The sequence below is a fragment of the Hermetia illucens genome, chromosome 4 (genome assembly GCF_905115235.1).
Source record: "Hermetia illucens chromosome 4, iHerIll2.2.curated.20191125, whole genome shotgun sequence".
Lineage (NCBI taxonomy): Eukaryota > Metazoa > Arthropoda > Insecta > Diptera > Stratiomyidae > Hermetia > Hermetia illucens.
In genome coordinates, this window is record NC_051852.1 from 167,042,942 (window position 1) to 167,068,737 (window position 25,796).

At 44.3% G+C, this 25,796-nt stretch overlaps 1 protein-coding gene across 3 annotated transcripts; it reads left to right on the forward strand.

The window, feature by feature from the left end:
* The first annotated feature begins 859 nt into the window (after window positions 1-859).
* On the forward strand, window positions 860-23,750 carry LOC119654902 (heat shock factor protein). 3 transcript variants are annotated; one of them, XM_038060529.1, is made up of 11 exons: window positions 860-1,262; window positions 10,144-10,252; window positions 10,323-10,654; window positions 10,723-10,922; window positions 10,982-11,627; window positions 18,428-18,645; window positions 18,714-18,819; window positions 22,085-22,147; window positions 22,463-22,538; window positions 22,594-22,689; window positions 22,779-23,750. In XM_038060529.1, exons 1-11 carry the CDS (start codon window positions 1,158-1,160, stop codon window positions 22,841-22,843), a joined length of 2,016 nt encoding a protein of 671 aa, XP_037916457.1. In that variant the 5' UTR covers window positions 860-1,157; the 3' UTR covers window positions 22,844-23,750. The 3 variants fall into 3 exon arrangements, with proteins under 3 accessions (XP_037916457.1, XP_037916458.1, XP_037916459.1); XM_038060530.1 differs by having other exon boundaries at window positions 1,158-1,262; window positions 18,431-18,645; XM_038060531.1 differs by lacking the exon at window positions 22,085-22,147 and having other exon boundaries at window positions 1,158-1,262.
* Window positions 23,751-25,796: the final 2,046 nt, after the last annotated feature.

Consider the following 25,796-nt stretch of genomic DNA (forward strand, 5'->3'; position numbering starts at 1 on the left):
TGTTAGGGATACCGAATTGGTGGACCTCGGCGCAAAACCGGGATGTCTGGAGTTCCTCATTAAGGCAGGCCTAGACCGGATACCGGTTGTTGCGCCGTTGATGATGATGATGATGAAAAATAGCAGCATCAGCAAACAGATGCAGTGGAAATTCGATACTTCCACTTCACGCTATTTCAATAAAAGAGACACTCCGGCGCCACACAATTTCGCCCAACAATTGTACACACAAAAGTCCCCACACCGCAACGCAATCACGACTTCGCCATACGCAGAAGCGTCACATCAATCTCTTTCGAACTCGTCTTCTTCCTCGAACCCTTATTCTTCTTCTCCGTCGAGATGTTTCACGCCATAACGGAGTAGCGTAGTCACAACGATAAATTTTCCTTCCGTGTTTGAAACTTGACAAGTCAAATTTGAATTTCCAAACCTCGAAAGCGGCAAGGAAAATTATATCGATGTAACATCATCTATCAGAGCATTTACTTGCTTCCACCTGAATTTTAAGGTATCACCTCTATGCCGTTGCCATTTCCTTCTAGAGATGAGACAAGATTACATCGTGAGTCTTTTTAAGTTGTAAAATCCTTAATTGCACCTCCTCCTTAAGTCAGATCTGGCGAACGCATACTAATTGATGTTGGACTCTATTGAGTATTTGTTTGATTCTCCTAATTGAGTATTTACGCGTATATGATTCCAAAATTTTTAAAACGATTTTATATAGAAAACGCTTCTAGAAAAGAAGCAAGATTCCCTCGCTTATCTTCAAATGCACCGAAATTTATTACTCACCCTGTCTTCCAAAATTACCCTCAGAATCTTGAAAATCAATCACGACCAACTTCAGGCCCGTACTTTCAACCTGGTGATTCTTCGACTAGTGTCGTCGTTGTAAATCGTGCAAAGACTCGGAAGAAAAAATATATAAGGAATACTATTGAAAGTGAGATTTGATTTCGTGTTTTCATCGAGAGATTTCCCAGTGTTATCTGAACAATATATCGAGTGTGGTACAGTTGTGGTTTTCGTTTAGTGAGAGGAACTGAATTTTATAGGACACGAGTGGAACTCAGCAACGCAGGAAGGGCCACCGCAAGACGAATAACATTTGACAGTCTCATTCCGACTGGCGTTCGAGCGATAATAATAATATGCACACTTTCAACGAGACGGGGACCGGAGTCCCTGCCTTTCTGGCGAAATTGTGGCGTTTAGTGGAGGATCCAGAGACGAATCATTTGATCTACTGGAATCGGGTTAGTATCCCTCATGAGGTAATGGTGATTGCGCCTACGAGAAAAAAAGTAAATACGAGTCATATGGAAAGGGTTGACAATCGTTAATAAATATTATCTATGACTGACTGTGAAATTTGGCAACGCGGCAAATTGGAATTTGATTGGGTTTTGGTGGGCGACTGCCGGGCTTCAACCAATTAGCGGCGGCAAACTCATGTTTATTTCGAATTGTCGGACGGGGAGGGCTGCAGATCTTCCTTGCAGCTGCTGTACTGCAGTAACGCACCTTGTCCTCTATCGATTTCGCAATGAATCAATCGTGGCCTGATTTGGGCCGTTCGTAAAAACTACCAAAATCAGAGACGTAATTTGGAATTAACAGGAAGGAAGGATGGGGTTGACCCCTCGGACCACTGCAAAGTGGTTGGTTGAAGTAGAAGGGTCCCAACTAATTCCCTAGATGTTTTCCCCGAGTGTATTCTTGCTGCATTCAAACGATTCATCTACACTTTGCTGCAATGTTTAAATCTGGTACAGTCTTGGGAAGTGGATTTGAGACTGTTCTCTTATTTCTTGTGAAAATAACCTGGACAAGGTCTTTGATATGAAGTTTCATAGCAGAGTCTCGCTATTTCTTTTTGTGATCCGAATTTCGGCATAGCTCCCTGAGGTGTTTCAAAAGTTTTTGGATCTTCCAGAAGAGACTTTTCAAAAGGAAACTGCGATTGTATTCATATTTTAGATGAGCAAGTTATAAAAAACAACGAATCAAGAAGCTGGTGCTTAATAGGCAGCAGGAACAACATTTGGCCCCCTATATGAGGATCGATGATTCCGTAGCCTACATAACGACGAAATCTATGAGCGATCCCACGACCGTCTGGTTGTGGATAAAATCCGGTTCAACAGGTTGCGGTGGGCATAGATGAGGATGATCCAGCCCGGAAAGTCTATAAGGGCAATATCTGTAGTTGAAAAAGAAGACGAGGCAGACCCTGCCTGAGATGGAGCGATGGCGTAGGTTAGGACGTCAGACAGCTTTTAGGGATATCGAATTGGTGGACCTCGGCGCAAAATCGGGATCTCTGGAGTTCCTTATTAAGGCATGCCTAGACCGGATATCGGTTGTTGTGCCGTTGATGATGATGATGATGATGAGGAATAACATTCCATTGTACAAGGTAACCAGCAGTGGAGCTTTCATAATGTGTGACCTATCCACTGCAAATCGCGCTTTCTAATCAACGCGTCCTCGGGTCCACCGGCGAAGATTTTGATTTGTTATTGTCTCAGGCCAGAATTGATGAATTGATGAAAACTTGGAGCTTTTGAGTGACAATGGTGTTGGGAGTACGGTAGGTAAATGCGTTTACCTACAGAGTTTTGAACTCCCGGAACAGTATGCCGCCGGGCGGGAGTAGTATCTCCCATTTGAGCGTTTCTAAGTTCTTTTGAACTTTTTTCAATGTGTGCGGCGGAGCATTATCATGGAGGAAAATCAGCTTTTCATTGAACAAATCAAAAATTTAACTGACGGTTAAATATAATTCGCAACCTTGTCGTGTTTTTGCGATGATAAAAGGGAGCGTCTTTCCACCTGTTGGCACTTTCGGTCACGCTGCTCCCAGGGCAGAGGTGAAGCAGCGTCTGATGATTTGCCTCTGCCCTGGACGAAACCGTCAGTCAAATTTTTGATTTTTTCAATTTTTAATGCTTGGGGTGCTACGCTCCAAACTAGGGATCCATGGACTTAAAAAACGAGGGAGTAAGTTGCTCCTCATTTAGTCCGGTCCACCATCATTCATAAAGCCGTATAAGCGCCCCAATTCGCGGGTAAATTTCAGGGCAACTCGCCTGCCTCGCCAAGCTATATAACTGGATCCATGTTCACTGTCCGTCTGTTTTATCAGAACGTCAGGGGTTTAAGAACCAAGCTGGAGCCTTCAATTTATCCGCGTTGGCTCATCAACACCATGCCATCTGTATTTCCGAAACCTGGCTAGACGATGCCATATTATACTCCGAGCTCCCCGAAAGGTACTCCACTTTCCGTTGTGACAGGGACCGGGATGCTTCTCGTAAGTCCACTGGCGGTGGAGTCCTAATTGCTATAAAAGATTCACTCCCCGCTGAACTCGTCTTCTCCTCCTCTGGCTTTCCTTTTGATTGTGTTGCTCTTTTGTCTCCCCGCCCAACTTCCTCCCGTTCATTGTTTCTTGTGTTTATGTCCCCTGTGCTAGCCCTTCTCACCTGTATGAAGAATTGTTTGACAGTTTGTCTGAACTCCTTACCGTCAGATTCCCTTCCCTCCCTTTCTTCCTTTGTGGAGATTTCAACCTCCCCATGCTCAACTGGCCTAATCATCCTAGTCTTCCAATTCCTTCCAACAACCTCTCCCACTCTTTCCTCCCACTTTCTTCCTTTATATATACTTGCTCTGCCCTGAATTTCAACACCACCAAACACTCCTTGGGCCGCACTCTCGATCTCTTCCTTTCCAACCTCTCTGAGCGCCACCTCTCTTTATTTCCTGGCACATCCCCGTATGTAAAAACCGACGCTCACCATCCCGCGGTTGAATTTGAAGCGGAGCTCCCTCGTTCAAAACCCAAAACCAAGCGTAAACCCACTAAGTTCAACTTCCGCAAAGCCAATTTTGTCGGTCTGAACTCAGCTTTAGCGTCTTTCAACTGGGTTCATATATTAAGTAATTCATCGTGTGATCAAGCTGTTAACACCTACAATATCCTCTCTGATCTCCTCTCCTGTTATGTCCCTTCTTCCCCTCCCTGCCTACGTTCTTTCCCAACTTGGTTCACAACGGAACTTCATATTAACATGCGCTTGAAACATACACTGAGGAAGAAGTTTCGGGCTTCTAAAAATGACGCCGACCTTGCTCAATTTAAAGCTATACGATCTACTGTGAAGTCAATGGTCAGAAAAGCGCGTAAAAGGTACCTATTGAGCGTCGAAGCCGCCCTTGCCCGCGGTAACTTAAAACTCTTTTGGTCTCACGCTCGCAACTCTCGTAATCCAACTCATTCTGCCCCTTCTTCTATCAGCTTCGCTGACACCACTGCCAACTCCCCACAACAATCCTGCGACCTTCTCTGCACCTACTTCTCTTCAGTGTTTTCTCCCTCGAGCCCTTCACCCTCTACACCTTTCATAACCACAGACTCCTCCGAATCACTAGCCATTCCTCTCCTTACGCCTTCCTTGGTTGAGTTCCTCATTGGTAACCTTGACTCCAATGTCGGACCTGGCCCCGATGGGCTTCCTAATCTCTTCCTCCTTAACTGTAGAAAACACATTTCCCTCCCCCTGTGTATAATCTACAACAAAAGTCTAGACGAATGCTACTTTCCCCGTCTCTGGAAAGAGGCCCTTATCATTCCTATCCTCAAGAGCGGAGACCCTTCCCTTGCTGTGAACTACCGCCTCATTTCCCTTCTTTCCTCTTCCTCCAAAATCCTAGAAAGATTCGTCAACGACTGGTTGACCGCGCACTTCGGTCACCTCATTGTCAAAGAGCAGCATGGTTTCGTGAAACATAGATCAACGGCTTCAAATCTTCTGGTCTTTACCAACTTTGTTGCTAAACGCTTGAATTCACGACGGGAGGTACATGCTGTTTATACTGATTTCTCCAAAGCCTTTGACACCGTTGACCATAACATTCTCCTCTCTAAACTTTCTTCGCTAGAGTTCCCTCCCTCAGTCATCTCCTGGCTTTCCTCCTATCTCTCATACCGTTCCTGCAAAGTTTCTTTTCATGGTCACTCATCTCGTTCCTTCTCTCCTTCCTCTGGTGTTCCCCAAGGCTCTATACTTGGCCCGCTACTCTTCCTGTTTTTTATCAATGACCTCGCCTCCATCCTCACCTGTCCGTATTTGCTTTACGCAGACGACCTTAAATTGTTTGCCTCTGTTTCCTCTCCATTGGACTGTGCTCTCTTACAATCCAACCTTGATAATTTAGCCCGTTGTTGTTCGGTCAACAAGCTAACACTGAATGTCAACAAATGCCACTGGATGCGCTATTCCCTGAAACCTTCCCCATCATTCTTTTCCTATTCTCTCGGTGGTCAACCCCTTTCACTACTGACCTCCTTCAAAGACCTGGGTGTAATTTTCGACGATAAACTTCGTTTCAATTCCCACTTCGTTGACATCATCAATAGAGCTTCCAAAATGTCTGGTTTTATCCTACGTTCCTCGTCCGACTTTACCTCAATCCAGCCCTCCTTAACACTCTTCAATTCCCTTGTCAAAAACATCCTTGAATACTGCTCTGTAGTCTGGTCCCCCTACCGCATCCGTGACGGCCGCGCTCTTGAAGCTGTACAACGCAAATTCACCCGGACCCTCTTTTACAAAAAGAACCTTCCACGGGTTGATTATCCGTCACGACTCCGCACCCTCAATCTCCCCTCCCTACAGCAACGCCGTATTTTCCTTGATATGTGTACTCTTTTCAAACTCTGCAATGGTCTGATGGACTGCTCTGTCAACTCGGATATTACTCCCCGTATCGCCTCGTCTCATGACACACGTAATGCGGACATTTTTGATGTGCCCTTCGCCGAGCTCGAGATTTACTTTCACTCTCCGATCCCGAGGTTTTGCCGGTCCTACAATGCCCTACAGCTTGGTTCATTTGACTCTATGTCCCTCTCTAGCTTTAAGCGCAAAATATGCCATTTACTTGCTCCTCCCTCTGAGGACAATATGTAATAAGAAATTTGCTTCCTGTGTATTGTCCTCATTAAATAAATAAATAAATCAAGTGGATGTGGACTTAGGATCCCGCAGATCCTAAACAACAGCTTTTCATGTCTTTGCTGATATTCCGGTCGTTTTTCATTCAGAGCACGATGCAATTTGATGAGTTGTTGGTGATAACGGTGGGCATCGACAGTTTCATTTTGTATGTAGTAGACAATACCCCGCTGATTCCACCACACGCACAGCATCGTCCTCCGTCCGAAGCGATTTAGTCTTGCAGAAGATGTCGCTGGTTGGCCGGCATCAGCCCACGCATTTTTTCGTCGCCAGTCACAATCCGATGCAAAAACATCTTTCTTTTGTGTCTGGTAAGCAAGATTTCGCACGTGTTTTGGCGGCGCTCCATCTGCCTATCGTTCAATTCATGCGGCATCCATTTTCTGTTTTTTTAACCTTACCCATTGCACGTAGACGCATGGAAACGGCTTGTTGAGAAACACCTTGGCGAGCATTTTCTGCGTTTGAGTATCGTCCTCCCCCAAAAGAGCCTCCGAATCCTGGTCCTTGCCGAAATCACAATCTTTGAATCGACGGAACCAATCTCGGCACGTTATTTCTGATAGAGCATTGTCGCCGTAGGCCTCCACAAGTATTCGATACGATTCAGCGGCTGATTTCAGTAAAGCTTCCCGCAAATGCTTTTTTTCCGGGAAAAAGAAAATATGTTTTTGCATGAAATTGATGATGATATGGACTGACAATTGTTGACAAATGTCGTACTACTTGTACATTTGGTAATGCGTAACACGACTCCAGCTGCCAGCGCTCCTCAGCGTCTCTCTGACAATGTTGTCTAGAGATAGCTTTCCTGTGTCTGCATAGAGCTGCTGACGAAGGCCGTCCCACCTTTCAATCAATCTCGCCGTGCGTTGGGTTCAACCCCGAATCTAAATTGCCGATGAGCCGCGCAGTCCACCTGCCTCTAGGCTGATTTTGCCAAGAGAGTTGCCATTCGCTAAGAGTGCTTTGACGTTCTTAACGGGCAACCACCTCTCTTTAGTTTTCTCCCTTGCGGCAGTAGAGCTTTACGCTTCTTGGTAAGGAGGGCAACGGGAATCACTCCCGCAATCACTATCACGGCCAGTTCTGAAACAGTGCGATAAGCAGACCAGACACTCGCAAAACTCCTCGTCTCTGCACTTGAGCAAGGCGTTTAAGATGCACACTTCCTGATCAAGGGCATCAGCTCATACCTCCGCTCCATAGAGCAGAACGGACTGCGTTGCTCCCATAAGAAGACGTCTCCTAGTAGATATAGGGCCCCCAACATTCGCCATTAGCCGACTCAAGGCCTAGACTTCAACTGCAGCCCTGTCCACTGCTACTTTGATTTGTTCGAATAAGCTCATCTTCAAGTCGAGCATTAAAGCAAGATATTAGGTTGTTGCAAATGAAATGTCGGATTTTTCAATGAAGTGAAGTTAGTTATGATTTTAATGTTTAAAACTGCCGCAAGGTGACTCTGGTGGTATGGGATAATTGAGTATAAATAGTCGTTCGTTCGATCAAGGAGTCATTTCAGTTTCAATCGTCATTGAAGTTCCAAGTAAAACTCAAAGAAAAAAGCATGGAAGGGAGTCAAAAACGTCTACTTTTTCTATATGAATTTAAACTTGGTCACAACGCAGCGGAGGCAACCAGAAACATTTGCAGAGCATTTGGAGCTGACGTAGCAAACGAACGAACGACACAGCGGTGGTTCGAAAAATTCCGATCAGGCGACATGACCCTCCAAAGTGAACCTCGTGGACACCCAGGACCATCGATCGACAACGACGAGTTGCGTTTGATAGTGGAATCTGATCCCCGATCATCGATTCGTGACATTGCAGAGAAAATAGGCGTACACTATTCGACAGTATCTCGGCACTTACAACAGCTTGGAAAGGTGAAGAAGCTTGATAAGTGGGTTCCGCATGAACTCAACGAGCAAAACATGGCGCTGCGAATGGAAATATCCAGTTCTCTACTCAACCGCAACAGGAACAATCCCTTTTTGCGCAGAATAGTGACATGCGATGAAAAGTGGATATTGTACGACAACCGTCGCAGATCAGCGCAATGGCTAGATGCCGATCAGCCTCCACAACACATGCCAAAACCGAGCCTTCACCCGAAGAAGGTAATGGTAACTGTTTGGTGGTCTGCATCTGGAATTATTCATTATTCGTTTTTGGAGCGTGGTGAAACAATTCATGCAGAAAAATATTGTGCCCAACTTGATGAAATGCACGAGAAATTACGTGTTCAGCGGCCTAGATTGGTCAACAGAGATGGAGTGATACTGCTCCATGATAACGCCCGACTTCATGTTTCCAGAATGACGGTCCAAAAATTAAATGAATTACGATATAAGACTCTTCCTCATCCACCATATTCACCCGACCTCTCGCCAACCGACTACCACTTTTTTAAGCATTTGGATCACTTTTTGGCGGGGAAACAATTCAGCAATGAAGTAACTGTCAAAAGTGCCTTTGAAGAATTTCTTAGCTCTAGAAACCCAGACTTTTACGAAACTGGAATAAATGCCCTTGTATCTCGTTGGGAGAAGTGCATTGAAGCTGCTGGTTCTTATTTTGACTAATAAAATTAATTTTCATAAAAGTTATAGTTTTTTGAAATTTTACTCAAATATCCGACATTTCATTTGCAACAACCTAATATTTAACCGCTGATTTTGACTCTACAGTCAACTCGCCGATCGATCTGGATGGGACGCAGGGTCGGGATTCTCTTTCTGGTCAAAATAACTACTTCGGTCCAGCGCAAAGTTGAAACCATGAACAGTCATCCATCCGCTTACCCGTCGTATCAATATGCCAAGTCTACTTTACGCCTGTTCAACAGCGCGTCCGCCAGCAAGTGCCGCGAAGTCATTTGCATAACCGGACGGATCTCTGTGCTACTCCCGATGTGATTTCCATCCTCCTCTAGCCCTCTAGTGTCTCATAGAGCAGGGAGCGGTCTTTCAGATACTCCCTAAATATCTGCAATAGATAGTTTGGGACGTGGGATGAGTTTTCTAATGTGCCTGGCATATCTGTCCACTTTACGGAATTATAGGCATTTCTGACATCAAGCGTTATGAGGAGCACTATTCGTCGAGATCGGCGGCTGTGTGCCTCAGATCAAGCCGGCGCCGAAAATCTGGCATCGTCCCATTCCCTTTGCATTGGGCAAGAATACGAAGTCGGATGTCGTCCAGAACACAGACAGCAGCGGCGCTCGATAAGTCGAGATGCCATGAAACCGGGTCCCTGTTTCGGTATTGTTCGCTGATTAGCACTAGATCAGCCTTTACCTCCGCGGAGAACTGCGCTAGCAGCGGGTGTGCGATTCCACTCGGGTGCATGTTATCTTGTAGAATGCCGATCATAGTATTCACACCCTAGCCTTTTCTAGTTACGCCCTACAGATTGCACACCGTCCCGAGCCTGAAATGTGTGCGACACTCTCACCAGACGCGTCCCTTCAGAGAACGCAACTTTCGCTTTCATTGTAGGCCTTCGCTTGGTGCAGGCCTAACTGACCGCATGTCTTTCATACTGTCCTCCTGTCGGGTCCCTCACAAATTACTGAGGTGAGTCCACAGTCCACCTGTAGCACTTGATGTGGCGGATTTCACTACGGACTTCCGTCTGGAGAGGCTCACTTTTGTTTGTCAAATCCTCCTAGACTTGACACAAGAAATACGCCTTCGCCATCTTAAGTCCGTGGCTGTTAAGTAGTGGGCGTAAATTCCGCTCCTGACGGTCGCCAGCGGGGCATACACTGTGCCCACCCAAAGACTGGCAAGAGCAGCCTCGCCTGGCCAATCCCTCAGCCCGTAAATTCTCTTCTATGTTCTTACAAGCTGGAAGGTTGTCGCCAGTGGGTACGAAGCCTTAATAACCATTTGACTGATCTCCAGCCATCGATGTGTGTATCTGAAAAAACTCCTGCATCGACTTCACAGAGCATCTTTGCTCTGTCGGAAAAAAATATTGTCTAATGATTCTAGGTTCAATCTCCAATTTAACTTAGGATCCAGGATCACACCCAAATACAGATTCATTGACTGTGTGTCCACTTTCTTTGTTACCATTCACATTTCTTTCATTCACAGGATGGTCGTAGCTTCATAATTCAAAATCAAGCTCAATTTGCTCGAGAATTGCTTCCGATGAATTACAAACACAACAACATGGCAAGCTTTATTCGGCAGCTTAACATGTGTAAGCAGAATCATTTTCAATTATCCTTCTAATTCCGCTTGTAAGTAAAATTCTCTTCCAATTTCCTTAGATGGCTTTCACAAAATCACATCAATTGACAATGGTGGATTGAAATTCGACCGCGATGAAATGGAGTTCTCCCATCCGTGCTTCAAACGTGGATATCCCTATCTTTTAGAACATATCAAACGCAAGATTGCGACAGCAAAAACCCTTGACGAAAAGTCCTCATTGAAACCGGAAGCAGTAAGCAAAGTTTTGAATGAAGTGAAAGTGATGCGTGGAAGGCAGGATTCTCTAGATTCGCGATTTTCAGCTATGAAACAGGAAAACGAAGCCTTATGGCGCGAAATAGCAGTCTTACGACAAAAGCATATGAAGCAACAGCAAATCGTTAATAAGGTTCGAAACAAAAGGCTTCTCTGTTTAAAAATTTCTTTAACATAAAACAATAATTGGTATCGTTACAGCTTATTCAATTCTTAGTGACAATCGTACAGCCTTCATCACGTAACATGACCGGAGTAAAGAGAAATTTCCAGCTGATGATAAACGACGTGCCGCAATCTTCTAAAGTTCGAAAACGTACCAGTAGCAATTCGGGTCCTGTTATTCACGAGCTTACGGAAGAGTTGCTTGACGAGGTCGCTCATAACGATGATGACTTGATGTATGTATTGAACTTGAAAAGTTTAAATGGGAGGTGATGGCATAACTTGCTTCTTACAGGCCACAGAGTCCAAACGTGATGTCACCTAGTGCAGGCAGTTGCGCTGATCCAAGTGAAATAAATGACGATTTAGCTCGGCCCGGTTCCACGTTGAGTGTTGGCAGTTTCCCAGAATCAAATCACGGCGAGGAATTTCTACCATCGCCCAGCACTCATGCACCCAGTACATCACAAATAACAGACCCTGAAACTGAACCAGTTGTTTATCACATCACCGAATTGCCGGAAACCTCTTCATATGAAGAAGCTACAAAGTCTCCAGTGACACAAAGAGTAATGCTGCGTGCATCAACCCGTCGGGGACGCAAACGAAAGCATACAGAAACAGAATCTAGCGAATCTGCAAGCACGGACCAAACTTCGAAGGCTACCCAAAGTAATAAGAAAAAACAAACTGAAACAGCCGATGAGACGGTAGTTGTTAAAACGGAGAAGGATATTAATCCATTATCGTTCTTATCTGATCCCAATCAAGTTGATCAAGTTGAGGTAGATCCACAACTTATGGATGTTTTGACGGCAACGGTTGATGGTAATGATAATAGTGGATTGATTGCACGCGGCAGTGGAACGAGTAACGACAACCAGACATATATTAATCAGAATGATTTCATAAACCAAGAGATGCCTGCTGACTTATTCGAGGTATTTGTTTGGCATCAATTTTGCATGATTACGAACTACTTATTAATTTCAATGTCACTTCAGTCATTCCCCAAATTTCTGCTAGCCTTGAAAATTATTTTCAACTCTATTTTCATTTTCCATCTATTATTATTATTCTGTTAAGGGAAAGTCGCACCGCGTCCTTGAAGAACTATTGTGGCCCTTTTACTGGTTATAATGTACCTATTGATCATAGTATCTCAACCAGGCCTATAACCGTGAGGAACTTTAGTATGTTCCCTACTTCCAAATCTTTCAGCTTTGCATCTGGTATTAAGTGTTCTCCCAGATGCCTCGACCTGAGGAGGCACACAAGTAATTGCGTGGCCGCCTAAAGGAAGCCATTCGGAGGAGCAAAAAGAACTGCTTCAAACAGCTATGCGACCATGCCGACATAAACCCTTGGGGCGAGGCTTACAGAATGGTGATGAAAAGGCTGCGGAAATCACCCCAGGTGACCTGTCCGCGCCTCCTGAAACAGATTGTTACCACTCTGTTCCCTCACCACGAAAATAGGGGAAGGCAAATTTTTGTCCAGCTAAATGACGGCATAATACCGCCTGTAACTGTGGAGGAGCTGCGGGAAATATGTGGTAGGTTCGGCGACAACAAGGCCCCAGGTTTGGATGGCATCCCCAACCGAGCTTTGAAACTGGCAGTGAAGACTAGGCCCGACCTTTTTGCCAACACCTTCGAGGCGTGCCTAAAAGAAGGAATATTCCCTGCCCAGTGGAAACAGCAAAAGTTGGTCGAAGCCAGTAATACTCCACTCTACGGTGGACGCAATTAACATGGTGATAAACCTGGCAAAAGGTGCACTGATTTCTGGCGCCTGCTGTGCCGTGGTGGCGTTGGATGTCAAAAACGCATTCAACTCGGCCAACTGGAATAGAATTAAAGGGGCGTTGGCTGACATGGGTGTCCCCGGATACTTAGCGAATTTGGTGGAAAACTACCTCTCAGAGAGGACTCTCTGGTACGGGACGGATAAGGGCCCCAAAGAGTACATTGTCACGGCCGGGGTACCACAGGGATCGGTACTTGGTCCCCTGTTGTGGAATATCATTTATAATGGGGTGCTTGCTCTTCCCGTCCCAGAGCGCACTACGATTGTCGGTTTTGCTGATGACCTAGCTGTGGTTGTTGCAGCAAAACACCCAGAAGATGTGGAGGTTTACGCAACGGAAACAGTGAGAGCGGTAAAATCCTGGCTAGAAAAGGCCGGGCTGACCTTGGCGGACGCGAAAACGGAAGCGGTCTTAATAACGAACCGCAGAAAAAATAACACTGTGAAAGTGGAGGTCGGTGGACATACGGTCGTATGAAAGCCGGCTATTAAATACCTGGGGGTAATAATTGACACCAAATTGAGTTTTAGGGAACACCTAGAGTATGCATGCCAAAAGGCAGCCAGTGCCACCACGGCACTTGCAAAAATGTTGCCAAATATTGGTGGACCGAAACATTGCCGGAGGTTGGTGCTAGCCGGAGTGATGCGCTCCATCCTGCTCTACTCGTCACCTGTGTGGGCAGAGGCGCTTGAAAACTCTCAGAGAAGGAAGCAGGTGAACTCGGTTTACCGGCGGATGGCTTTGAGGGTTTGCAGTGCTTTTAGAACCACATCAGATGAGGCAGTATTAGTGGTGGCAGGCATGATCCCGGTTGACATTCTGGCCAAAGAAATGAGTGTCCTGTACAATGCAAGACGTATGGAGGGGCATGCACAGCGTAGAAATGCGGCAAGGTCAGAGTCGCGTGATCTCTGGCAACGCAGATGGGACGAGTCTACGAAAGGTCGGTGGACGCACAGGCTCATTCCCAACATTAGGGTGTGGCTTGAGCGAAAACATGGGGAGACCAACTACCACATTACCCAGTTCCTCACGGGACACGGTGGTTGCTACAGGTAGTATCTGCACCGCTTTGGGTTGGATGATTCTCCGAACTGTCCCAGATGCGATGGCATACCGGAGGATCCAGAGCATGTGATGTTTCACTGCTCACGATTTGCGATGGAGAGAAGGAGCATAAACCAGGTGCTGGGCAGGAGCGGGACCCCGGAGAGCTTGGTTACTGAGATGCTGGAGTCCGAGGAGAAGTGGCTTGCGGTTGGCTCCGCAATCATCGAAATGCAGGAGTTGCTGAAGGAACAAAGAAGGAGGAAAGCTGCAAATAGGAGAAGGATGAGTGCCTAAGAGCAAACCTACCCCGCGAAGTAATACCTTAATGGTGGTCCCGCGGGGCTGGGGCTGGAGAGACCGGGGGTGGTTTTTAGTGGGTGTGAATGCCACACGCGCCCGCTGTAGTTCCGGCGTTCGGGCGGCGGACGTGTCTTTCTAAGATTTTCCACCTCCGTGTACGCACAAAAAAAAAAAAGATGACTCGACCTATTATACTTTGCACAAGTGCCGGACACTGTCCCAGGACGTGTATAGAGGTTTCGTCCTCCTCTTCACAAAACCTGCAGGCAGTGTCCGTAGATATCCCTAGCTTCCTTAGGTTCAGTTCAGCCGACAATGATCAGTGAGAATTCCCACTATGATTCGGAGGTTCTTTTTGGTGAGGTTTAAGCATTCCTTTGTGCGTATGGGTTCGTATCCCCTAATAAGCACCCTGGACCGCTCCATCCCTAGTAGGCCTGCCCAGTATAGTTCCCTCAACCGTTCCTCATTTCTTAGATTCATAGCCATGAAACCGTTTCCGATTCCACAGAAGGGTTCTGGCCCGTGTAAAGGCGTCCCTGCTCCCTTCTTGGCTAGTTCATCCGCTGCCTCGTTGCCTTCCAACCCAGCATGGCCTGAAACCCAAAGTATCCAGACCTTGTTGACGAGCCGAGTGTATTCAGTCTCTCAAGGCATTCCCATACCGGTTTAGAGTTCACATGATCGCTGTTTGGGTATCGGTGAAAATAGCTATGTTCTGCCTCCTATAGTTCCTTTGCAGATTAAAGGAGGCACATTTGTCTATCGCGTATATTTCCGCCTGGAATATGCTAGTGTACCTGCCCATTGGCTCAAAGTACATTTTCCTTAGACCAATGACACCGGCACCCGCTCCCTCTGCTGTCAGTGTACCAAGTACCAAGTCAGTGTACCAAGTAATCAGTTGCTGGTTTAAGCCGTATGTCGCAGCCACGCTCTCATAGTGTGCCTTGTTACTCCAACGTGTTTCAAACTTATCGAAGTGAAACCTCGTTGTCATGTTTTCCCTTGGTATCAGTAATTCGGGATACCGCCTAGAAAGAATACCAATCTTCCTTCGATTTAGGCAATTCCCCGCCTCACTCATACTATCGGCCATCCTGAATATTGCCCTCCTTGCCTGCATCTGTATTTGCAGATGGAGAGGGGTTAATCCCAGAAGGACCTCCAGGGATGCCGTTGGGCATGTCCTCATCGCCCCACTGATACACACGCAAGCCAGCTTTTTGTTTTTATGCGTACACGGAGGTGGAAAATCTTAGAAAGATACGTCCGCCGCCCGAACGCCGGAACTACAGCGGGCGCGTGTGGGATTCACACCCACTAAAAACCACCCCCGGTCTCTCCAGCCCCAGCCCCGCGGGACCACCATTGAGGTACTTCGCGGGGTAGGTTTGCTCTTAGGCACTCATCCTTCTCCTACTTGCGGCTTTCCTCCTTCTTTGTTCCTTCAGCAACTCCTCCCGCATTTCGATGATTGCGGAGCCAACCGCAAGCCACTTCTGCTCGGACCCCAGCATCTCACTAACCAAGCTCTCCGGGGTCCCGGAGGTTTAAGCTCCTTTTCTCCATCGCAAATCACATGCGCTGGATCCTCTGATATGCCATCGCATCTGAGACAGTTCGGAGAATCATCCAACCCAAAGCGGTGCAGATACTGCCTGTAGCAACCACCGTGTCCCGTGAGGAACTGGGTAATGTGGTAGTTGGTCTCCCCATGTTTTCGCTCAAGCCACACCCTAATGTTGGGAATGAGTCTGTGCGTCCACCGACCTTTCGTAGACTCGTCCCATCTGCGTTGCCAGAGATCAAGCGACTCGGACCTTGCCGCATTTCTATGCTGTGCATGCCCCTCCATACGTCTTGCATTGTACAGGACACTCATTTCTTTGGCCAGAATGTCAACCGGGATCATGCCTGCCACCACCAATACTACCTCATCTGATGTGGTTCTAAAAGCACTGCAAACCCTCAAAGCCATCCGCCGGTAAACCGAGTTTAGCTGCTTCCAGCCAGCCTTTGGAGCTTATGTAATTCCTTGGCTTGTGTGCTGAGTTCGGTTCTTTTTGCCCAGATTACCGCTCCATAGGTAATCATTGGCCTTACTATTGCAGTATATATCCAAAGTAGTATCTCCGGGCTGCAACCCCATTTTTTTTCCTACTATGAATCTGCAAGTCATCAGAGCCCTCGTGGCTTTCCGACATGTGTCTTCCAGAGTAATTTTTGGTCTTGCGTAATTCCCAAATATTTGACCTCTGTTTCTCGTTTCACCTCCATATCATGTAATGTTATGTCTCTCAGGTGATCAAGCTTACGCCTCCTAGTGAATGGTACTATGGTGGTTTTTCGCTGGGTTGATCCGCAGTCCCACCTTCCTGCACCATTCACTAGTAACCCTTAGTCTAGTTTGGATTCTATCACATAGGGTATCTTCATATTTGCCCCTACAAATTAAAACAATGTCGTCCGCGTAACCCTGGACTTGTACTCCAGTATTTGTTAACACGTCCAGGAGTTCATCCACTACCATACTCCACTTCAGCGGCGATAGTACCCCACCCTGTGGACAGCCTTGATCAGCCTTCATCAGAATAGAATTTGTACCTGTCGATACCTCTATTTGCCTGCTTTCTAGCATTTTGTCCATCCAGAATGCCAGGGTGTTTCCCACTCCTTTGCGGCTCAGGGCGTCTTGTATCTCTGTGTGCGATGTGTTGTCGAATGCTCCTTCGATATCCAAAAACGCGAATAGCGCAATTTCTTTTGTTTCTATGGCGTCCCGTAGTACCTCTGTCAGCTGATACAGAGCAGTTTCAGTTGACCGTCCTGCCCGGTAAGCGTGCTGACAGTGATGTAGGGGATTACGCTTTAGAACGTTAATTCTAATATAGTTGTCTATGATCTTCTCAACCGTTTTGAGTACGAACGATGTTAGGCAAATTGGTCTGAAAGATTTAGGGTGAAAAGGATCCTTTTTACTCGCTTTCGAATTAAAGACCATTTTTGCCCGTCTCGATGCCCTTGGTATGTATCTCAGTGCTATGCTCCCCTTTACCACCCTCAGAAGAGGCTCTAAGATAATTCCTATGCCTCTTTGGATAAGTGCTGCGAAAATGCCATCTACTCCAGGAGATTTCAGTGGTTTAAAAGTTCCCACTGTCCATCTTAGCCTAGCTTCTGAGGATACCTCTTCTGCTAGTTTCCAGCTCTCCTTCCTTCCCCTTTTATTCGTTTTTGGGGTGTCAGGCAGATTATTGTCGCCTGCCGCCGAGGGGTAGGACCCCGGGAAATGAGTTCTGAGAAGCAGGTGTATCCTATCCTCATTTAAATGTCCCATCTTCCTTTTTCAAACAGACAGAGGATATTCCCCTGTCTTTGGCTACAGCCTGGTTGCTTCTGTGATCTGTTCAATTCCTTCACAGAATTCCCTGAAGCTGTTCCGTTTCGCTTCCCTGATCGCGTTGCTATACGCAGTCAGTGGATTTTTATACCTCTGCCACTCCCCAGTTTGTTTTGCCCGGTTAAAGAGTTTTCGTGCCTCTGGTCCCATTCTGGCTAGGTTCTTGTTCCACCTTGGTACATCCCTTGATGACTTGACTGTCTTAGCCAGACAGCTGGCCTCATATGCGTCAATGACGATTGTGTTGAGGTTTTCCACCACCGTTTCTAATTTCAGCTCGCTCCTGATGTTACCGCCCCCTTGAAAGTGGGCAATGTTGTTGCTCAAGTGCATTGCGTAGGATTCCCAATCCGTTCTCCTGGGATTCCTTATTATTCTTTCTATTTCGGAGTTATCCTCAATGTCAAATCTGATTATCCTGTGATCAGACATAGAGGGTTCATCCGACACCCTCCAATTCCTGACCATTCCGTTCATTAGGGTATTTCCTAGAGTTATATCTAGTACCTCCTGTCTGGTGCTGGTCAAAAATGTTGGAGTGTTCCCTACGTTGTATATTTTTAGCTTATTGCTATGAATAAATTCAAGGAGGTATTCACCTCTACGATTGGTGTCGCTGCTTCCCCAGACTTCGTGGTGGGCGTTGGCATCGCAGCCGAGAAGAAGTGGTAACGCCCTCTCCTCGCAATACTTCGTCAGTTTTGCGACTTGTTCCGGTGGAGCCCGGATTTCGTCTCCTGGGAAGTATCCCGATGCCACAACTGCCTCTCGAGTGCTCCTCCCGGCTTCCAATGAGACTTGGATAGCCACTAGGTCCCCAGTTAAGAACTCGGAAAGACATATGCATTTTAAATTGCGTTTAAGAATTATGCAAGCTCTTGGTTTTTCACAAGAGGAGTCCCAAATTACCTGCATGCTTCCTCCTTGCAGACCGCGAATCTACCCCCGGCGCACTCAGGGCTCCTGAGCCAGGACAATTCCAATGTTCTCCTTGGAACTTGCCCTTGCAATCACTGCAGATGCAGCTCTCGCGTGGTGGAGGTTTATCTGGGCTATCTTAGTGCTTTTCCATCTAAGAAGTAATCCTTGATTTCTGGAAATTTTTATCAATGAACGATGAAACTAGTTCGCAATACAATAAACATGAAATTTATCGATTTGATTTCTTTTCAAAGCAGGAAACATCAATACCGGATGATTTCAATCTTGCGAGCGGTGCTTACAATGAAAATCTTGATTTTCTGAAATCCCAAAATAATAGCCCCGTAACGGAAAGCAACGATGCATCGACTTCTAAAAGTGTCGTTAGCACTGGCCGAAGAGTTCCGGATTTGCCTCGCAGTTTGTCTATTACGAAATACAGCAATGATGACATTTTGCGTTTCAATTCGCCGTAAGTATACGATTTATGTGTGATACAATTTATCATAATGACGCTGTTTTCTGTTTCATTTCGAACAGACGCGACATCACAACACATTTGGATACTGTTCAGGGCGATTTGGACACTTTGAAAGATTTGTTGCGCGCAGACAACTATACATTTGATGCGAACACGTTACTCAATGTAAGTAGAGATGTTCAAAAGTAGGGGTAAAATTCAACTAACGAAAGTTTAATCTGCGTATTCATTTATTGATTTTTACCGTTTTCCATGACTATGTATGACCTCACATGGCAGACAAACTTCCATTGTTATCTTTATCTTATCTTTGGATTACATAACTCAGCTCTACATCCCCTTGCACGACGTATGGGAATCTGTTTAGAACAGTAACGACTGCTGATGTCTATCCATTAGCCTTTAGGTTTAACCTAAAAGTTGAATTTTAGAAAAAAGAAACTTACTATTCGTTAATTCAATTATCAATGGGCTGCGAGTTCTAATCTGCTTTTGAATAGCGCGCCAACAGAGCTTCGGAAATGCGGTGGACAACACTGTTTAGAGGAGTTTCTCTCGAGCAAGATGTTTTTTTTTTTAAGTTAGTAGATAAGATGTTCTGAAACCGAATAACAGCTGTGTCAGTGAATACTTTTTCGTGAAAATAATGAGACAATTTCCCTATTCGCTAGTAGTTATCTATTCTGGTACGCATATAACGACATTTCGGGAACAACTTGTTTCTGCAGCAAACATATAGCATCGAAGGAAACACGTTGTTCCCGAAGTATTGGTATGGACGTATCAGAATAGAAATACTGCAAGGATACACTTAGTTGGGCGTTTTTTCGTGTTTGGCGATTTCATGCCTTTGTTGGTGATGAAAGGAAAAGAATAGCAACGCGTTTGTATCAAATTTTGTATGAAGCTGAGGAAAAAGTTTACCAAACTTTCACTTATTGCAAACAACTTTCGTGGATGAATGTTTGAGTCGTTCAAAGTGTCACGAATGGTCAAAGGTTCAAAGGAGGTGGGACGTCTATTGCAATCCTCATTCAGGACGCCCAGCAATTTCGACTAACCATGATTATTATGTTATCCTTGTGTATTCGAATCGTTGTCTAATCATTCGGGAAATGACAGGAAAGTGTGACGTTTTATTTGGGGCATGCCAAGTAATTCTAAAGGTTCATTTAGATCTAACACTTAAGCCTTGGGTATACAAAAAGAGGTCTGTCGCGGCCATCAAATATCGCGGCACCTTCAGTTTCAGAAAAAATACTGAAGTCCCCAAAAAACTGTATTTGTTCTTTTTTTCACCAAATTCTTGCCAATGAAGAAAATAATCTCCTCAACCCTTTTAACTTTGGTTAAACCTTGGCTACTAATCTAACTCAAAGCAAAAATGAGTGGTTCAGTCGAGGTACCCCTTGCATGAGATAAACAAGGAAAGAAAAATACCAATTATCGGTTGTGCACTGCAATCAGATGAAGGTAGGTTTTTACTTTTTTTTGTGCAAAACAAAACCTTATTAAACTGGATTCACTCTCCGTCTGTCTGTCTGTCTGTCACACGCACTTTTTTCCAAAACCGACCCAAATTTGGTGGATAGATAGGAACTATCAAATCCCACGCATACAGCGAGTAACATAAAGTTAGATGGGGTTAAAGGGTGCTCCCCACACATGCAAAGGAGAATTTGAATTTTTTTTTCACCAGATATCGTCGTGTGGGTTATCAAATGAAAGGTCTCGGTTAGTACTTTCTTGATGCTGATATTAGTTTTGATATGAATTGTAAAGTGCTCTACCACGATCCGAAAAGTAAAGTTCGAAGTATGGCGGGTGTATCAAAACCGCTTCGTGTCTCTGTTGGTGTTCATCAAGGAAGCGCCCTCTCACCACTCCTCTTTGTTGTTGTTATGGACACCGTCACACGAGACAACCAACGTCCTGCGCCCTACACACTGCTTTATGCAGATGATGGGGGGCCCGACCCAGTCACCAAGTCAGACGACTCCCGCCGGTTATCCGCACCGGACCTTAAATTCCTTCTTCTTCTCATAGATGGACTTGCATTTTATACCTGCCAGGTGTGGGGATAGCTTCCTCAGTAAGTAATCTGCAAAACTGCAAAGTTCCTGCACTTTCCTCACATACCCCCTGAGACGCTGCGGTGGCGTACAGCCATTCAGACTGATGCTATCCATTCCTCCTTCTTTCACGAGCGGGCTTAGGACCGGCTATTATTATTATTATTACGTACAGCCCGTCGCGAAGAGTTTGCCACCAATTCCGCCAATTACGGGGAAAATTTGAGACTTCCCAGCGATCCTGTGTTCGATAACAGGTAGACCCTTACTCCACCATTGAGTTTTTGCGTTTGCCCCGGGACACCGTGGCAAGATTAAAATCGCCCCCACCATCCTGTCATTCTTCGACGAGGGCTAACACCCCTAAGGACCTGGATGTCTGCACACACGTCTTTGTTCGAGTGGATGCTTCCCGGAACTCTTTGCAGCCAACATATCAGGATCCATATAAAATGCTGAACAGAGGGGAGCACTTTTTTTAGCTTGACGTCGGCGGCAGGCCCAAGAACGTCTCCGTGCCCAGGTTAAAGCCTTTTGTCTCCGGGGCTGAGGTTTCGGGGATAAAGCGTGCACGGCGCGTAAGATTTGACCTGCGCCCCTAAAATTGGCGGGTCAGGAGTCGGATTTATTGCTGAAGCACGGTATGATCCTGGGAGTGAGGTAGCGTGGAGGCGCAAGTTGATTAGCGAGGATTTATTCGAGCTCCGCACGAGAATGATGCAATTCACCATGGAGTGAAACTCACCCGCCTGAGTGGCTCATCTATCTGTGGGTAGCGAGGGGAAGTTACGAAACTGGCAGAACAGTCATGGAAGGAAAATGGAGATAGTGATCGGTGAAAAAAATTTAAAAAATGCATTTATCTCTCTTGGTTCATTTAGTTATCTTTGGAACGAAGCCTTGCATTTGCGAACATATCATTTTTTTGAATCGAGTGGTACCAGTTGATATCTAATTATAAACTTTATATCATTATTTAAACTTGCATTCAACTTTGATCATTCATTTTACCGTAAAAAATTAGCCTCAATGCCAACAAATTCACACTTAGATGTCCTTATTGCACAATGATTCTCCTATATTTCGATGATTGTCATAAATTATGTTTCCAGAATCATGAAAAAGCGAAATCTAATCGTGTTATTTTTATATTACTTTCAAAATCTGCCACTTCCAACCGTAATGATCATCGAAACCAACATATGCCGGCCGACTCAAAATCTTCATTGGATGAAACAATCAATCCAACATTCCTACATGATGGCATCACATAACGGCGGCTTAATCTCAAATGTATTTTATTTGATGATTTTCTATTAAAACCTATTGGAATCGTTTGATTGAATTAACAAATGAAGAATCAGGCAACAAATGATCGAATAACTTTACATCCATCATTCGATAGTGAGGCTATAGCAAAGGTTAGAGAAAAATGTTGTTAGCATCTTTTGATTAACTAAGTGACATGACAAAGATGCGCACTTCCATAAACTAATCAATTTGTATTATATTTCGCTTTGAGAAAGTTGGATTAGCTTCAATGCGAGGTTCTGTTGTAATAATTCCATCTAATGAGGCGTCGCAACTGCGTCCGCCGTCAAAATTATCTTGCAAAAGTTTCGAATATTTAGACACAATATTACAGAAATAGTTGATGGAAATACAATATGAATTCGATTGGGTTTGGAAGGGAAGATACAGTGTCTATATTGAAATATTCTGGGAACTTATTTCAGCTCTTTGGCGATTCTGATGTTTTGGGACTCTCCGGACTACCGACCGATCAACAGAGTTTGGATGTTAACAAAAAAGGTTAGAAGGCTCCCGTTTACCTGAATATGGTGTTAGTAAACCCGTTACGTTTTAGGCAATGAACTGATGACATACCAACCATCAACCTACTATGCTGGAGATTTATCGGACATGTTGAATTTGGATTCTGAAACATTACCAAAAAATACAGGTGTGTTGTGTGCACCCCTTTGAAGTAAATTCATGCTTGGGATAGTTGAACATGGAAACTAATCGGTCGTTTTTCCTCCTCTTTCACAGAATACGATGAAAAACAAAACGGTAACACATCCACATTGAACACTCCCATGCCGGAACGAGATTAAAGTCATAGTTTTAACATAAAAGTGTTTTTGAACAGAGTTTACATGATTTTTATACGGATTTCACGGACAGGAATATGAGGAAAATAATTATTAACAAATTGAGAATTTTGCATGAAGTGCGCTAGTGAGAATGGCGAAAGGTCTAGAATATTTAGCAACGCTAATACATATACTATCGAAAACTATTTAAGGATACTCTTTCTAGTTTGTTTCTCTTTGTTACATGGATTCAATAGTTCACAGACAAACGTTTCTTAAGATTCTGTTTTTGGTATTTTATTCTCCGTTTTTTTTTTCTCTCGTAATATAGTCTTTAAGTTTTGCCACATAACTTTTATTAATATTCGTTATGGTCCAGTTGATGTTTATATGATGTAAGCTTCGTTTTAGATACAGACAAATGAGGAGGGGGAGCGTCATTGAATAATCTATTTTTGTATATGGCTAAGAAAAGGACAAGGCTAATTCAGTATTTGAGAATGAATTAGAATGAAAGTGTGTTTCAGGTTCAATAATTGAGGTTTTGCAGGTCGATTCCACTCGAAACTCGAATGAAAATTATTCCCTTATTATGCTCACCTCGTTAGCTTCACTTACAATATTTGAGCGTCAGTAAATTTGAAAGCATTGACTAAGTAACAATATCACAACAGCTACGCTCCTGACATAATATTCTAATTTAATTCTCAATTACAAAGTTATATTTTAATATACTTAGTTCTATCCACATTTTGTATATTTGCACCCTAATATGTTTATAGCAGTTGACAACAGTAATAAAAGTTACTTTGAAAGTGCGAAATAGATTGTATGATCAACGCAGAACAGATCTTTTTTGTATAGTCAAATATTCCATATAAAGCAATAAAATGTTTTCAACATTTATGGAATAAAAATCTAAACCCGATGATGTGTTTTCATTAAGTTGAAATTGATGTCCCATGTTTTTTTTACAGGCAGCCACATAAAAAGTGCAGGGCCGTCTCCTCCTCACATAGGCGAAACCATCACCCCAATCTTTATCATATGGTCGTTTAAGGAGCACTGTCCCGCTAGAAGCCTTGCTAGCGTTTTCATGTCCCACTTCTTACGGGACAACAAAAATGCCGCTCTAGTGACACCAAGCTCTTTCACAAGAATTTTCGCCTGCCAGCAAAAGTGCAAATTTCTCCACTCGACCATGTGAATCCTTCCAATTCCACCCTTCAGAGTAGACTCGCCAGTCTCCCCACCACGCCCTCACTAAAGAAGAGTGGTGCCCCCTTTGATTGTGGTATCCAATCCTAAGCCTTATAGCATGAGCTTCCATACAATCATGGCGATTAAATTTTTCATTTTTTTCATCTGTAAAAAGAATTTTGTGTTTCTCGTTTTTTTGCGAAGCGTTTTATCAGTTTTTTTTGCATCTCTGAAGACGGATTTCTTTTAGTTTAGACGTAAGTAAATGGCTTTCACAGTGTCTGTAAGCCTTATACTGGAGATCTTTGCGTAAAATACGATAAATGGGACGCGCGGAGACGTTAATTTCATTCGCTAAACGCTTCTGTTTGCACAGGAGATTCCGATAAACTCTTACACGAAAAGCCTGCACAACATTCGGCTATCGTATCGTTTCTCTGTACCGTTGCAACGTTCGGCGCACGAATCCTTCACTTATGGATAGCAGTTTAACCGTTTTTTGAATCTTTTTGGCCGTCTTTCCACACTCCCATAAGGCAACAGTAGCCACGGGTTTTTCGTGAAAATGACATTGAAATTCGGGAAAGAGTAAGGGTTGTAGAAGAGATCTCGCAAATTAAAGATAATCTAGAAGAAACAAGAACAAAATCGTTGAAAGATAATTTAAGGAGCTGGTACATAAAGTATTCACCATCAAGGCAGGCTTTTGATGAGCTGTTAAAAATTCTCAGGATAGAAAATTTACATGTACCTAAATCTACTAAAACCATAATAGGAAATTCAACCGAAATTGTGGTAAAAGATGTACCTCCTGGGGAGTACTGGCATTATGGAATACATCAACAGCTTCAAAAAGTAAAAGAATTGCTTAAAGACCGGGAAAAAGTCGTTTTGGACATCGGAATCGATGGATTGCCCTTGTATAAAAGTTCGAATAAAGGTGTATGGCCTATTCTTGGGAAAGTGGTAAATGAAAATGCCATTAAAGTATTCCTCATCGGGACATATCTTGGACCAAGTAAACCAACGTCTGAAACACTATCTTCTTGACTTTGTTACCGAAGTAAATAATTTGACGCAAAACGGTGTAGAAATAAATGGGAGAACCTTAAGATTTGAAATTAGAGCATTTATTTGCGACGCTCCTGCCAAAGCATTTATTTGTGGTACAGTAGGTCACACAGCTTTAAACGGATGCATAAGATGTACACAAAAGGGGAAATCTATTGAAGGAGTAACAACCTTTCAGACAGAAGTTGGCGAGATAGTCACTGATAACCACTTTTCCGAGAGAATCTTTCCAGAAATTCACAAGAAATGCTTTCGAAACATAAAAACACCACTGGAAAAGATTGGGGTTCGTATGATATAGCAGTTCCCATTAGACGTCATGCATCTCTTAGACTTGGGAATAATCAGAAAAATATTGATCCGATTATTTGAGAACAAGACTGCTTATAAGATCTGCAAAGAAAAGAAAAAAAAGATATCGGATCACTTGGTCTCATTGCGGCCCTTTATTCCAAAGGAATTTTCCAGAAAACCGAGAAGTAGCCTTTCTGAGCTTAAAAGATTCAAAGCAACAGAGTTCAGACAGTTCGGTTTATACACTGGAATTGTGGTTTTAAAGGACAATGTGCATGTCGATTTATATTATCATTTTTTATTACTTTACTGTTTTTACCGACTTTTACTATGTCCAAAGAATTATCGGCTAAATATCGCAAATATTCAGGAGATGATTAATTATTTCGTACAAAACTTTCCTGTGGTA

Excerpts from the sequence above, each read along its gene's own strand:
- LOC119654902 (XM_038060529.1), top strand. The coding sequence starts at position 1,158 with ATGCACACTTTCAACGAGACGGGGACCGGAGTCCCTGCCTTTCTGGCG. Across the intron at positions 10,253-10,322 it reads TATTCGGCAGCTTAACATGT|ATGGCTTTCACAAAATCACA; the intron begins GTAAGCAGAATC and ends CAATTTCCTTAG. Across the intron at positions 10,655-10,722 it reads AACAGCAAATCGTTAATAAG|CTTATTCAATTCTTAGTGAC; the intron begins GTTCGAAACAAA and ends GTATCGTTACAG.